This window comes from Oncorhynchus nerka, linkage group LG18 (assembly GCF_034236695.1).
Source record: "Oncorhynchus nerka isolate Pitt River linkage group LG18, Oner_Uvic_2.0, whole genome shotgun sequence".
Lineage (NCBI taxonomy): Eukaryota > Metazoa > Chordata > Actinopteri > Salmoniformes > Salmonidae > Oncorhynchus > Oncorhynchus nerka.
In genome coordinates, this window is record NC_088413.1 from 77460320 (window position 1) to 77477450 (window position 17131).

At 43.5% G+C, this 17131-nt stretch overlaps 1 protein-coding gene across 1 annotated transcript in view; it reads left to right on the forward strand.

Annotated features, from left to right (window-relative positions):
* LOC115120329 (protein-tyrosine kinase 2-beta-like) overlaps positions 1-17131 on the forward strand; it is a 79044-nt gene that overhangs the window by 33170 nt on the left and 28743 nt on the right. Inside the window, exons 8-12 of the mRNA XM_065004366.1 lie at positions 10635-10775; positions 11343-11417; positions 14117-14218; positions 14294-14411; positions 14851-14890. Coding sequence (XP_064860438.1) covers positions 10635-10775; positions 11343-11417; positions 14117-14218; positions 14294-14411; positions 14851-14890 — 476 coding nt within the window. The remainder of the gene's footprint in view (positions 1-10634; positions 10776-11342; positions 11418-14116; positions 14219-14293; positions 14412-14850; positions 14891-17131) is intronic.

Sequence of the window (17131 nt, forward strand, 5' to 3'; positions counted from 1 at the left end):
CCAATGTCCAGTCTCTTGACAACAAGGTTGATGAAATCCGAGCAAGGGTAGCATTCCAGAGGGACATCAGAGACTGTAACGTTCTGTGCTTCACGGAAACATGGCTCACCGGAGAGACGCTATCCGAAGCGGTGCAGCCAACGGGTTTCTCCACGCATCGCGCCGACAGAAACAAACACCTTTCTGGTAAGAAGAGTGGCGGGGGCGTATGCCTTATGGCTAACGAGACATGGTGTGATGAAAGAAACATACAGGAACTCAAATCCTTCTGTTCACCTGATTTAGAATTCCTCACAATCAAATGTAGAACGCATTATCTACCAAGAGAATTCTCTTCGATTATAATCACAGCCGTATATATCCCCCCCCAAGCAGACACATCGATGGCTCTGAACGAACTTTATTTAACTCTTTGCAAACTGGAAACCATTTATCCAGAGGCTGCATTCATTGTAGCTGGGGATTTTAACAAGGCTAATCTGAAAACAAGACTCCCTAAATTTTATCAGCATATCGATTGCGCAACCAGGGGTGGAAAAACCTTGGATCATTGTTACTCTAACTTCCACGACGCATATAAGGCCCTGCCCCGCCCCCCTTTCGGAAAAGCTGACCACGACTCCATTTTGTTGATCCCTGCCTACAGACAGAAACTAAAACAAGATGCTCCCACGCTGAGGTCTGTCCAACGCTGGTCCGACCAAGCTGACTCCACACTCCAAGACTGCTTCCATCACGTGGACTGGGATATGTTTCGTATTGCGTCAGATAACAACATTGACGAATACGCTGATTTGGTGTGCGAGTTCATTAGAACGTGCGTTGAAGATGTCGTTCCCATAGCAACGATTAAAACATTCCCTAACCAGAAACCGTGGATTGATGGCAGCATTCGCGTGAAACTGAAAGCGCGAACCACTGCTTTTAATCAGGGCAAGGTGTCTGGTAACATGACCGAATACAAACAGTGCAGCTATTCCCTCCGCAAGGCTATCAAACAAGCTAAGCGTCAGTACAGAGACAAAGTAGAATCTCAATTCAACGGCTCAGACACAAGAGGCATGTGGCAGGGTCTACAGTCAATCACGGACTACAGGAAGAAATCCAGCCCAGTCACGGACCAGGATGTCATGCTCCCAGGCAGACTAAATAACTTTTTTGCCCGCTTTGAGGACAATACAGTGCCACTGACACGGCCTGCAACGAAAACATGCGGTCTCTCCTTCACTGGAGCCGAGGTGAGTATGACATTTAAACGTGTTAACCCTCGCAAGGCTGCAGGCCCAGACGGCATCCCCAGCCGCGCCCTCAGAGCATGCGCAGACCAGCTGGCCGGTGTGTTTACGGACATATTCAATCAATCCCTATACCAGTCTGCTGTTCCCACATGCTGTTCCCACATGCTTCAAGAGGGCCACCATTGTTCCTGTTCCCAAGAAAGCTAAGGTAACTGAGCTAAACGACTACCGCCCTGTAGCACTCACTTCCGTCATCATGAAGTGCTTTGAGAGACTAGTCAAGGACCATATCACCTCCACCCTACCTGACACCCTAGACCCACTCCAATTTGCTTACCGCCCAAATAATTCCACAGACGATGCAATCTCAACCACACTGCCCTAACCAATCTGGACAAGAGGAATACCTATGTGAGAATGCTGTTCATCGACTACAGCTCGGCATTCAACACCATAGTACCCTCCAAGCTCGTCATCAAGCTCGAGACCCTGGGTCTCGACCCCGCCCTGTGCAACTGGGTACTGGACTTCCTGACGGGCCGCCCCCAGGTGGTGAGGGTAGGCAACAACATCTCCTCCCCGCTGATCCTCAACACTGGGGCCCCACAAGGGTGCTTTCTGAGCCCTCTCCTGTACTCCCTGTTCACCCACGACTGCGTGGCCACGCACGCCTCCAACTCAATCATCAAGTTTGCGGACGACACAACAGTGGTAGGCTTGATTACCAACAACGACGAGACGGCCTACAGGGAGGAGGTGAGGGCCCTCGGAGTGTGGTGTCAGGAAAATAACCTCACACTCAACGTCAACAAAACTAAGGAGATGATTGTGGACTTCAGGAAACAGCAGAGGGAACACCCCCCTATCCACATCGATGGAACAGTAGTGGAGAGGGTAGCAAGTTTTAAGTTCCTCGGCATACACATCACAGACAAACTGAATTGGTCCACTCACACAGACAGCATCGTGAAGAAGGCGCAGCAGCGCCTCTTCAACCTCAGGAGGCTGAAGAAATTTGGCTTGTCACCAAAAGCACTCACAAACTTCTACAGATGCACAATCGGTATGGCAACTGCTCCGCCCTCAACCATAAGGCTCTCCAGAGGGTAGTGAGGTCTGCACAATGCATCACCGGGGGCAAACTACCTGCCCTCCAGGACACCTACACCACCCGATGTTACAGGAAGGCCATAAAGATCATCAAGGACATCAACCACCCGAGCCACTGCCTGTTCACCCCGCTATCATCCAGAAGGCGAGGTCAGTACAGGTGCATCAAAGCTGGGACCGAGAGACTGAAAAACAGCTTCTATCTCAAGGCCATCAGACTGTTAAACAGCCACCACTAACATTGAGTGGCTGCTGCCAACACACTGACACTGACTCAACTCCAGCCACTTTAATAATGGGAATTGATGGGAAATGATGTAAATATATCACTAGCCACTTTAAACAATGCTACCTTATATAATGTTACTTACCCTACATTATTCATCTCATATGCATACGTATATACTGTACTCTATATCATCGACTGCATCCTTATGTAATACATGTATCACTAGCCACTTTAACTATGCCACTTTGTTTACATACTCATCTCATATGTATATACTGTACTCGATACCATCTACTGTATCTTGCCTATGCTGCTCTGTACCATCACTCATTCATATATCCTTATGTACATATTCTTTATCCCCTTACACTGTGTATAAGACAGTAGTTTAGGAATTGTTAGTTAGATTACTTGTTGGTTATTACTGCATTGTCGGAACTAGAAGCACAAGCATTTCGCTACGCTCGCATTAACATCTGCTAACCATGTGTATGTGACAAATAAAATTTGATTTGATTTGATGACAATTACAGGCCTCTCTCACCTTTTTAAGTGGGAGAACTTGCACAATTGGTGGCTGACTAAATACTTTTTTGCCTCACTGTATGTACTCTGCGCCATCGTCTTGGAACACCTTACAAAATACTTTTAAACTGGAAGAACTTGTCCCGATTGGTGTTTTTAAATCACTGATGAAGATCTTGACTGATTCCCTGACCTGTCAATGTTTTTAATTTGCTGTTTTTGATTTTGTTATACTCTTGTGAATTCTATGGTTTTTACTAGATTACTTGTAGTTTTTCATGTTGTTTGTCTGTAATTTTTGTAATGACTTGGTGCTGCCTATCTTGGCCAGGACACTCTTGAAAAAGAGATTTGAAATCTCAATGAGCCCTTCCTGGTTAAATAAAGGTTAAATAAATAAATAAAAGGTCCCCGACGGGTCCCAATGGGATTGACATCCGGGCTCATCGCTGGCCATGGCAGAACAGTGACATTCCTGGCTTGCAGGAAATCACGCACAGAACAAGCAGTATGGCTGGTGGCATTGTCATGCTGGAGGGTCATGTTAGGATGAGCCTGCAGGAAGGGTACCACATGAGGGAGGAGGATGTCTTCCCTGTGACACACAGCTTTGAGATTGCCTGCACCACGACTCTTCAGTGCAGAGCACTTTTTGCCAGTCCTGTCTGGTCCAGCGACGGTGGCTTTTTGCCCATAGGTGACGTTGCCGGTGATTGTCTGGTGAGGACCAGCCTTTCTCAGCCTATTGCAGAAAGTCTGAGCACTGATGGAGTGGTTGTGCGTGCCATCCTGTACCCGTCTCGCAGGTGTGATGTTCAGATGTACAGATCCTGTGCAGGTGTTGTTACATGTGGTCTGTTACTGCGAGCATGAACAGCTATACATCCTGTCTCCCTGTAGTGTTGTCTTAAACGTCTCACAGTACAGACGTTACAATTCATTGCCCTTGCAACATCTGCAGTCCTCATGCCTCCTTGCAGCAGGCTTAAGGCACATTCACACAGATGAGCAGGGACCCTGGGCATCTTTCTTTTGGTGTTTTTCAAAGTCAGTAGAAAGGCCTGTTTAGTGTCCTAATTTGTCATAACTGTGACCTTAATTGCCTATCGTCTGTAAGCTGTTAGTGTCTTAACGACCGTTCCACAGGTGCATGTTCATTAATTGTTTATGGTTCACTGAACAAGCAGGGAAACAGTGTTTAAACCCTTTACAATGAAGATCTGTGAAATTATTTGGATTTTTACAATTTATCTTTGAAAGACGGGGTCCTGAAAAAGGGACGTTTCTTTTTCTGCTTTTTCTGAGTTCATATGTATTGACCATGTGTTGATAAGTGATGTGTGTGTGTATATATATATATTGACCATGTGTTGATAAGTGATATATTGACCATGTGTTGATAGGTGATATATTGGCCATGTGTTGATAAGTGATATATTGGCCATGTGTTGATAGGTGATATATTGGCCATGTGTTGATAAGTGATATATTGACCATGTGTTGATAAGTGATATATTGGCCATGTGTTGATAAGTGATATATTGGCCATGTGTTGATAGGTGATATATTGGCCATGTGTTGATAAGTGATATATTGACCATGTGTTGATAAGTGATATATTGACCATGTGTTGATAAGTGATATATTGGCCATGTGTTGATAAGTGATATATTGACCATGTGTTGATAAGTGATATATTGGCCATGTGTTGATAAGTGATATATTGGCCATGTGTTGATAAGTGATATATTGACCATGTGTTGATAAGTGATATATTGACCATGTGTTGATAAGTGATATATTGGCCATGTGTTGATAAGTGATATATTGACCATGTGTTGATAGGTGATATATTGGCCATGTGTTGATAGGTGATATATTGACCATGTGTTGATAAGTGATATATTGGCCATGTGTTGATAAGTGATATATTGACCATGTGTTGATAAGTGATATATTGACCATGTGTTGATAAGTGATATATTGACCATGTGTTGATAAGTGATATATTGACCATGTGTTGATAAGTGATATATTGGCCATGTGTTGATAAGTGATATATTGGCCATGTGTTGATAGGTGATATATTGGCCATGTGTTGATAAGTGATATATTGGCCATGTGTTGATAAGTGATATATTGACCATGTGTTGATAGGTGATATATTGGCCATGTGTTGATAAGTGATATATTGACCATGTGTTGATAAGTGATATATTGACCATGTGTTGATAAGTGATATATTGGCCATGTGTTGATAAGTGATATATTGGCCATGTGTTGATAAGTGATATATTGACCATGTGTTGATAAGTGATATATTGACCATGTGTTGATAGGTGATATATTGGCCATGTGTTGATAAGTGATATATTGACCATGTGTTGATAAGTGATATATTGGCCATGTGTTGATAAGTGATATATTGGCCATGTGTTGATAAGTGATATATTCACCATGTGTTGATAAGTGATATATTGGCCATGTGTTGATAAGTGATATATTGACCATGTGTTGATAAGTGATATATTGACCATGTGTTGATAAGTGATATATTGGCCATGTGTTGATAGGTGATATATTGACCATGTGTTGATAAGTGATATATTGACCATGTGTTGATAGGTGATATATTGACCATGTGTTGATAGGTGATATATTGACCATGTGTTGATAAGTGATATATTGGCCATGTGTTGATAAGTGATATATTGACCATGTGTTGATAGGTGATATATTGACCATGTGTTGATAAGTGATATATTGACCATGTGTTGATAAGTGATATATTGACCATGTGTTGATAGGTGATATATTGGCCATGTGTTTTAGAACACCAACTCATTCAAGGGTTTTATTTTATTTTTACTATTTTCTACATTGTAGAATAATAGTGAAGACATCAAATCTATGAAATAACACGTATGGAATCATGTAGTAACCAACAAATTGTTAAACAAATCAAAAATATGTTGTTATATTTGAGATTCTTCAAAAAGCCACCCTTTGCCTTGATGGCAGCTTTGCACACTCTTGGCATTCTCTCAACCAGCTTCATGAGGTAGTCACCTGGAATACATTTCAATTAACAGTTGTGCCTTCTTAAGTTAATTTGTGGAATTCCTTTCCTCCTTAATGCTTTTGATCCAATCAGTTGTGTTGTGACAAGGTAGGGGTGGTGTACAGAAGTTAGCCCTATCTGGTAAAATACAAAATCCATCTTATGGCAAGATAGGGGTGGTGTACAGAAGTTAGCCCTATCTGGTAAAATACCAAATCCATCTTATGGCAAGAACAGCTCAAATAAGCAAAGAGAAACAACAGTCCATCATTACTTTAAGACATAAAAGGTCAGTCAATGCAGAATATTTCAAGAACTTTGAACATTTCTTCAAGTGCAGTCGTAAAAACCATCAAACACTATGATGAAACTGGCTCCCATGAGGACTGCCACAGGAAAGGAAGACCCAGAGTTACCTCTGCTGCAGAGGATAAGTTCATTAGAGCTACCAGCCTCAGAAATTGCAGCCCAAATAAATGCTTCAGAGAGTTCAAGAGACAGACACACCTCAACATCAACTATTCAGAGGAGACTGTGTGAATCAGGCCTTCATGGTCGAATTGCTGCACAGAAACCACTACTAAAGGACACCAATAAGAGACTTGCTTAGGCCAAGAAACACGAGCAATGGTCAGTAGACCGGTGGAAATTTGTCCTTTGGTCTGGAGTCCAAATTGGAGATTTTTGGTTCAAACCGCTGTTTCCTTGTGAGACGTGGTGTGGGTGAACGGATGATCTCCGCATGTGTATTTCTCACCGTGAAGCATGGAGGAGGTGGAGGTCATCAAGGCAAAGGGTGGCTATTTGAAGAATAAAATATAAAATATATTTAGATTTGTTTAACACTTTTTTTTATTATTACATGATTCCATATGTGTTATTTCATAGATTTGATGTCTTCACTATTATTCTACAATGTAGAAAATAATAAAAATGAAGAAAAACCCTTGAATGAGTAGGTGTTCTAAAACTTTTGACCGGTCGTGTGTGTGTATGTATGTATGTATGTATGTATGTATGTATGTATGTATGTGTGTGTATATACATATATATATGTAAGTGTGTGTGTGTATATATATATATATATGTGTGTGTGTGTGTGTGTGTGTGTGTGTGTGTGTGTGTGTGTGTGTGTGTATACATGTGTGTGTGTGTGTGTGTATATATATATATACGTGTAAGTGTGTGTGTGTGTGTGTGTGTGTGTATACATGTGTGTGTGTGTGTGTATATACATGTATGTGTGTGTATATACATGTATATGTGTGTGTGTATATATATATATATATGTGTGTGTATATGTGTATATATATATATATATATATATATATATAAAAATATATATATATGTATGTACAGTATATGTGTGTGTATATACTACATGTATATATGTGTGTGTGTGTGTGTGTGTATACATGTGTGTGTATATATATATATATATATATATATATATGTAAGTGTGTGTGTGTGTGTGTGTATACATGTGTGTGTGTGTGTGTGTGTGTGTGTGTGTGTGTATATACATGTATGTGTGTGTATATATATATATATATGTGTGTGTGTATATGTGTATATATATGTATGTACAGTATATGTGTGTGTATATACTACATGTATATATGTGTGTGTGTGTGTGTGTGTGTGTGTGTATGTATATGGGTGTATATATATATATGTATGTACAGTATATGTGTGTGTATGTGTGTGTGTGTGTGTGTGTGTGTGTGTGTGTGTGTGTGTGTGTGTGTATTGACCATGTGTTGATAAGTGATGTATGGATGTGTACAGTGGGCTCCAAAACTACTGGCACCACTGACTGGCAATGCACAAACAATACTTAAACAAATAAACAATATAATTATGGAGATGAACTCAGAATACCAACACGTGAGAAATACTGTACTTTATTCATGTTTCAATGGAGCCCACCAAAATCATTTATTGATTGAATTAATAATCAATGTGCTCCAATTAAAGGTTTCACAATTAATGGCACCCTTACAGATTAAATTAAATAACATCTACCAACATTAAACCAGGAATTAAATTCCACTTTTTAAAAAAAGTGTATCTAAGTCTTAAGGAACTATATTGAGCCATGACATCACTTCCCTTTTCACTAGGGTATAAAAATGAGGTAACACACCTTCAATATCCCTTTGTCATCCAACAACATGAAGAAAACAACAGAACTGGCAGTTCAAGAGAGACAGATGGTCGTAGACCTTCATAAATCTGTTAATGGCAACAAGACGATCCACAAACGATTGAATTTACCACTGTATGTGTATTTATCACAGAGCCCCATTACTTACTCTTCCTGGGGTCCAGCAAAATGTAGGCAGTTTATACAGTTTTAAAAACACTGAGTACTGTCAGGGCAATCAGTAAAACATGCTAAAGATATGGAACAGTTGAAAACCTCACGGGTAGAGGACGCATATTAATTTAGCTCCCCAGGAGAGGGAGGAGGATGGTGAGAAATGCAACAAAATCCCCAAGAATCACTGTGAAATAATTGCAGGCCTTGGTGGCGTCTTGGGGTCACCAGGTTTCAAAAAAGCACCATCAGACTCCACCTCCACAACCACAGGCTCTTTGGAAGGGTTGCCAGAAGAAAGCCCCATCAGACTCCACCTCCATAACCACAGGCTCTTTGGAAGGGTTGCCAGAAGAAAGCCCCATCAGACTCCACTTCCACAACCACAGGCTCTTTGGAAGGGTTGCCAGAAGAAAGCACCATCAGACTCCACCTCCACAACCACAGGCTCTTTGGATGGGTTGCCAGAAGAAAGCACCATCAGACGCCACCTCCACAACCACAGGCTCTTTGGAAGGGTTGCCAGAAGAAAGCACCATCAGACTCCACTTCCACAACCACAGGCTCTTTGGATGGGTTGCCAGAAGAAAGCACCATCAGACGCCACCTCCACAACCACAGGCTCTTTGGAAGGGTTGTCAGAAGAAAGCCCCATCAGACTCCACCTCCACAACCACAGGCTCTTTGGAAGGGTTGCCAGAAGAAAGCACCATCAGACTCCACCTCCACAACCACAGGCTCTTTGGAAGGGTTGCCAGAAGAAAGCCCCATCAGACTCCACCTCCACAACCACAGGCTCTTTGGAAGGGTTGCCAGAAGAAAGCACCATCAGACTCCACCTCCACAACCACAGGCTCTTTGGAAGGGTTGCCAGAAGAAAGCACCATCAGACTCCACCTCCACAACCACAGGCTCTTTGGAAGGGTTGCCAGAAGAAAGCCCCATCAGACTCCACCTCCACAACCACAGGCTCTTTGGAAGGGTTGCCAGAAGAAAGCCCCATCAGACTCCACCTCCACAACCACAGGCTCTTTGGATGGGTTGCCAGAAGAAAGCACCATCAGACGCCACCTCCACAACCACAGGCTCTTTGGAAGGGTTGCCAGAAGAAAGCCCCATCAGACTCCACCTCCACAACCACAGGCTCTTTGGAAGGGTTGCCAGAAGAAAGCCCCATCAGACTCCACCTCCACAACCACAGGCTCTTTGGAAGGGTTGCCAGAAGAAAGCCCCATCAGACTCCACCTCCACAACCACAGGCTCTTTGGAAGGGTTGCCAGAAGAAAAAGCCCTTTCTGACCCCAAGACACAGATGCAAAGCGTTTGGACTTTACCAAACGTCATTTAAATTATGACTGGAAGAAGGTGCTCTGGTCAGATGAGACCAAAATGGAACGTTTTGGTCAGATTCAGCATCGGCATGTTTGGCGTCAAAACAGAGATGCAAGGAGAGGCACCTCATACCCACGGTGAATTATGGTGGTGGGTCAGTGATGTTTTGGGGCTGTTTTAATTCCAGAGATCCAGAGGCACTGGTTGAGATTGATGGCATAATGAATTCCACCAAGTATCAGGCAATTTTGGCTGACAATCTGGTTGCCTCTGCCAGAAGGCTGGGACTTTCCAACAAGACAATGACCCAAAACATACCTTAAGATCCACACAGAAATGGTTCTGTGACAACAAAATCAATGTTCTGCCATCTCAGTCGCCGGACCTCAATCCAATGGAAAACCTGTGGGCTGAGTTGAAGAGGGCAGTTGATAAGCACAAACCCAAGAATGTGAAGGATCTTGAAAGGATCTGCATAGAGGAATGGTCCAAAATCCCTCCAAACGTGTTCCTTAACCTGGTCAAACATTACAGGAAAAGACTCCATGCTGTTGTCCTTTCCAGAGGTTGTTGCACTAAGTACTAAATGAGGAGTGCCAATCATTATGAAACCTTGATTTTGGTTAAATGTATTTTGTATTAAATAGTTGTATGATTTTGGTTGGTTCCATTGAAACATTAATAAAATACAGTATTTCTCACGTGTTGGTATTCTGAGTTCATCTCCATAATTATATTGTTTATATTTTTTGTTTGTGCGTTGCCAGTCATGGGAGACAGTCATTTTGGAGCCCATTGTATCTGTTTTCAATTCCCCAGTCGAAGGCTTTGCGTAAGATGATTCAGCAGACGTTCCAGAGGTACTCGTGTCTGAAGGAAGAGGAGTGTGTTGTGAAATTCTTTACCACGCTAGCAGACTGCTGTGACTACATACAGGAGAGTTTCACCTGTCAGTTAGTGGTGAGTCACACACGCACGCACGCACACACACACACACTACACACCCTGAATCCTATTCTCCACTCAAACCCTTGTTCCCCCGTCTCTCTCTCTCTCTCACACACACACACACACACACACACACACACACACACACACACACACACACACACACACACACACACACACACACACACACACACACACACACACACACACTACACACATACACACACACACACACACGCGCACACACACACACATACGCGCACACACACACACACACATACACACACACACACATATAGACACACACACACACACACACATATAGACACACACACACACACACACATATAGACACACACACACATATAGACACACACACACATATAGACACACACACACACACACACACACATATAGACACACACACACACACACACACACACACATATAGACACACACACACATATAGACACACACACACATATAGACACACACACACACACTACACACACACACACACTACACACCCGGAATCCTATTCTCCACTCAAGCCCTTGTCCCCCCTGTCTCTCTCTCCAGCAAGGCTGGAGTCTGACGGTGGACCTGGTCATTGGCCCCGAGGGAATCCGCCAGCGTGCAGATAAAAACTCTGTGGTGAGTTGTAGTTGGCCAAACAACATATCTGCCCCACTGATAGACCTATACACTCTGTGGTGAGTTGTAGTTGGCCAAACAACATATCTGCCCCATCCATAGACCTATACACTCTGTGGTGAGTTGTAGTTGGCCAAACAATATATCTGCCCCATCCATAGACCTATACACTCTGTGGTGAGTTGGAGTTGGCCATCCATAGACCTATACACTCTGTGGTGAGTTGTAGTTGGCCATCCATAGACCTATACACTCTGTGGTGAGTTGTAGTTGGCCATCCATAGACCTATACACTCTGTGGTGAGTTGTAGTTGGCCATCCATAGACCTATACACTCTGTGGTGAGTTGTAGTTGGCCATCCATAGACCTATACACTCTGTGGTGAGTTGTAGTTGGCCATCCATAGACCTATACACTCTGTGGTGAGTTGTAGTTGGCCATCCATAGACCTATACACTCTGTGGTGAGTTGTAGTTGGCCATCCATAGACCTATACACTCTGTGGTGAGTTGTAGTTGGCCATCCATAGACCTATACACTCTTAGAAGAAGAAACAAAAAGGTGCTATCTAGAAACTGAAATGTTTCTTCAGCTGTCCCCATAGGAGAACCCCTTTTTTGGTTTCAGATAGAACCCTTTTGGTTTCAGGTAGAACTCCCTTTTTGGGTTCCATAAAGAACCCCTTCCACAGAGAGTTCTACATGGAAACCAAAAGGGTTCTACCTGGAACCAAAAAGGGTTCACCGTTGGGGACTGCTGAAGAACCCTTTTGGAATGTCCCATCCTGCCCCTAACCACACACAACATTCTCGCTCAACTCTTGGTATTTGTTACTCTTTTCATTCAGACAGTACTACACTCTTGGTAGTTGTTACTCTTATCATTCAGACAGTACTACACTCTTGGTAGTTGTTACTCTTTTCATTCAGACAGTACTAAACTCTTGGTAGTTGTTACTCTTATCATTCAGACAGTACTAAACTCTTGGTATTTGTTACTCTTATCATTCAGACAGTACTAAACTCTTGGCAGTTGTTACTCTTATCATTCAGACAGTACTAAACTCTTGGTAGTTGTTACTCTTATCATTCAGACAGTACTACACTCTTGGTAGTTGTTACTCTTATCATTCTGACAGTACTAAACTCTTGGTAGTTGTTACTCTTATCATTCAGACAGTACTAAACTCTTGGTAGTTGTTAATCTTATCATTCAGACAGTACTAAACTCTTGGTAGTTGTTACTCTTATCATTCAGACAGTACTAAACTCTTGGTAGTTGTTACTCTTATCATTCTTCACATTTCCGAGAATCAGACCATTCAGGGTCAAACCACAATTATCCTGCACTCAAACCAAACACAATGAACTGTTCAAAGTAAATGTATATGTGTGTGTCTCTGTCCCTGTCTCTGTCTCTCTCTGTCCCTGTCTCTCTCTGTCCCTGTTTCTGTCCCTGTCCCTGTCTCTGTCCCTGTCTCTGTCTCTCTCTGTCCCTGTTTCTCTCTGTCCCTGTCTCTCTCTGTCCCTGTCTCTCTCTGTCCCTGTTTCTGTCCCTGTCTCTGTCACTTTCTGTCCCTCTCTGTCCCTGTCTCTCTCTGTCCCTGTCTCTCTCTGTCCCTGTCTCTCTCTGTCCCTGTTTCTGTCCCTGTCTCTGTCACTTTCTGTCCCTCTCTGTCCCTGTCTCTCTCTGTCCCTGTTTCTGTCCCTGTCTCTGTCACTTTCTGTTTCTGTCACTTTCTGTCCCTGTTTCTGTCCCTGTCCCTCTCTCTGTCCCTGTCTCTCTCTCTGTCCCTGTCTCCCTGTCTGTCCCTGTCTCTCTCTCTGTCCCTGTCTCTCTCTCTGTCCCTGTCTCTCTCTCTCTCTGTCCCTCTCTGTCCTGTCTCTCTCTGTCCCTGTCACTGTCTCTGTCCCTGTCTCTCTCTCTGTCCCTGTCTCTCTCTCTGTCCCTGTCTCTCTCTCTGTCCCTGTCTCTCTCTGTCCCTGTCTTTCTCTCTGTCCCTGTCTCTCTCTGTCTCTGTTCCTGTCCCTGTCTCTCTCTGTCTCTGTCACTTTCTGTCCCTCTCTGTCCTGTCTCTCTCTGTCCCTGTCTCTCTCTGTCCCTGTCTGTCTCTCTGTCCCTGTCTTTCTCTGTCTCTGTTCCTGTCCCTGTCTCTCTCTGTCTCTGTCACTTTCTGTCCCTCTCTGTCCTGTCTCTCTCTGTCCCTGTCTCTGTCCCTGTCTCTCTCTGTCCCTGTCTCTCTCTGTCCCTGTCTCTCTCTGTCCCTGTCTCTCTCGGTCCATGTCTCTCCCTGTCCCTGTCTCTCTCTGTCCCTGTTTCTCTCTGTCCCTGTCTCTCTCTGTCCCTGTCTCTCTCTGTCCCTGTCTCTGTCCCTGTCTCTCTCTGTCCCTGTCTCTCTCTGTCCCTGTCTCTCTCTGTCCCTGTCTCTGTCTCTGTCTCTCTCTGTCCCTGTCTGTCTCTCTGTCCCTGTCTCTCTCTGTCCCTGTCTCTGTCTCTGTCTCTCTCTGTCCCTGCCCCTGTCTCTCTCTGTCCCTGTCTCTGTCCATGTCTCTCTGTCTTTATCTCTCTGTCTTTGTCTCTCTCTCTCTCTCTCTCTCTCTCTCTCTCTCTCTCTGTGTGTGTGTGTGTGTGTGTGTGTGTGTGTGTGTGTGTGTGTGTGTGTGTGTGTGTGTGTGTGTGTGTGTGTGTGTGTGTGTAGCCTGTCTGCTTGGCCAGTTTCTCTCAGGTCCGAAGTATCAGATGCTCTCAGCAGAACGATGGCCAAGCGCTGCTAACAGTTGACATACAGGGAGCCAAGCAGGTACACACACACACACACACAACCACCTACACATTCACACACACACACAACCACACTAACCTGTGCCCTCCACAGCCTCTGTCGGTGACCACGGCCTGTCTTGCTACAGCTGAAAACATGGCGGACCTGATAGACGGCTACTGTCGACTGGGAACCTCCTCTGATACCTCCCTCATCATCACAACTAACAAAGGTATCACACACACACACACACACAGACAGACACACAGAGAAACAGGGACAGACACACACACACACACACACACACACACACACACACACACACACACACACACACACACACACACACACACACACACACACACACACACACACACACACAGAGAGAGACAAAGACAGACAGAGAGAGACAGAGAGACACACACACACACACACAGAGAGACAAAGACAGACAGAGAGAGACAGAGAGACACACACACAGAGAGACAAAGACAGACAGAGAGAGACAGAGAGACACACACACACACCTCCCTCATCATCAGAACTAACAAAGGTACCACTAACATTTGCCTAGAATCAGGCTTACATAATGGAAGTAGTCTGTTAGCCTAGCAATGTTAGCACCTCTGTCTAAAGATTTAATGTTTAGTCTGATATGATTCAACCCACAGAGAGAGACTCCAGTTTTGCCCTGCCTGCTATCCCTACAGGGTGAGATCACTGTCTGTCTGTCTGTCTGTCTGTCTGTCTGTCTGTCTGTCTGTCTGTCTGTCTGTCTGTCTGTCTGTCTGTCTGTCTGTCTGTCTGTCTGTCTGTCTGTCTGTCTGTCTGTCTGTCTGTCTGTCTGTCTGTCTGTCTGTCTGTCTGTCTGTCTGTCTGTGTCTCTTTCTCTCTGTCTCTCTCTCTCTCTCTCTCTCTCTCTCTCTCTTAATTCAATTTCAATTCAAGGGGCTTTATTGGCATGGGAAACATGTGTTAACATTGCCAAAGCAAGTGAGGTTGATAATATACACAAGTGAAATAAACTATTAAAATGAACAGTAAACATTACACATACAGAAGTTTCAAAACAATAAAGACATTACAAATGTCATATTATATATATACATTATATATGTATATACAGTGCCTTGCGAAAGTATTCGGCCCCCTTGAACTTTGCGACCTTTTGCCACATTTCAGGCTTCAAACATAAAGATATAAAACTGTATTTTTTATGTGAAGAATCAACAACAATTGGGACACAATCATGAAGTGGAACGACATTTATTGGATATTTCAAACTTTTTTAACAAATCAAAAACTGAAAAATTGGGCGTGCAAAATTATTCAGCCCCTTTACTTTCAGTGCAGCAAACTCTCTCCAGAAGTTCAGTGAGGATCTCTGAATGATCCAATGTTGACCTAAATGACTAATGATGATAAATACAATCCACCTGTGTGTAATCAAGTCTCCGTATAAATGCACCTGCACTGTGATAGTCTCAGAGGTCCGTTAAAAGCGCAGAGAGCATCATGAAGAACAAGGAACACACCAGGCAGGTCCGAGATACTGTTGTGAAGAAGTTTAAAGCCGGATTTGGATACAAAAAGATTTCCCAAGCTTTAAACATCCCAAGGAGCACTGTGCAAGCGATAATATTGAAATGGAAGGAGTATCAGACCACTGCAAATCTACCAAGACCTGGCCGTCCCTCTAAACTTTCAGCTCATACAAGGAGAAGACTGATCAGAGATGCAGTCAAGAGGCCCATGATCACTCTGGATGAACTGCAGAGATCTACAGCTGAGGTGGGAGACTCTGTCCATAGGACAACAATCAGTCGTATATTGCACAAATCCAGCCTTTATGGAAGAGTGGCAAGAAGAAAGCCATTTCTTAAAGATATCCATAAAAAGTGTTGTTTAAAGTTTGCCACAAGCCACCTGGGAGACACACCAAACATGTGGAAGAAGGTGCTCTGGTCAGATGAAACCAAAATGGAACTTTTTGGCAACAATGCAAAACGTTATGTTTGGCGTAAAAGCAACATAGCTCATCACCCTGAACACACCATCCCCACTGTCAAACATAGTGGTGGCGGCATCATGGTTTGGGCTTGCTTTTCTTCAGCAGGGACAGGGAAGATGGTTAAAATTGATGAGAAGATGGATGGAGCCAAATACAGGACCATTCTGGAAGAAAACCTGATGGAGTCTGCAAAAGACCTGAGACTGGGACGGAGATTTGTCTTCCAACAAGACAATGATCCAAAACATAAAGCAAAATCTACAATGGAATGGTTCAAAAATAAACATATCCAGGTGTTAGAATGGCCAAGTCAAAGTCCAGACCTGAATCCAATTGAGAATCTGTGGAAAGAACTGAAAACTGCTGTTCACAAATGCTCTCCATCCAACCTCACTGAGCTCGAGCTGTTTTGCAAGGAGGAATGGGGAAAAAATTCAGTCTCTCGATGTGCAAAACTGATAGAGACATACCCCAAGCGACTTACAGCTGTAATCGCAGCAAAAGGTGGCGCTACAAAGTATTAACTTAAGGGGGCTGAATCATTTTGCACGGCCAATTTTTCAGTTTTTGATTTGTTAAAAAAAATACAGTTTTATATCTTTATGTTTGAAGCCTGAAATGTGGTAAAAGGTCGCAAAGTTCAAGGGGGCCGAATACTTTCGCAAGGCACTGTATATACAGGGTTGTAACAATGTACAAATGGTTAAAGTACACAAGGGAAAATAAATAAGCATAAATATGGGTTGTATTTACAATGGTGTTTGTTCTTCACTGGTTGCCCTTTTCTTGTGGCAACAGGTCACAAATCTTGCTGCTGTGATGGCACACTGTGGAATTTCCCCCAGTAGATATGGGAGTTTATCAAAATTTGTGGATCTGTGTAATCTAATGGAAATATGTCTCTCTAATATGGTCATACATTGGGCAGGAGGTTAGGAAGT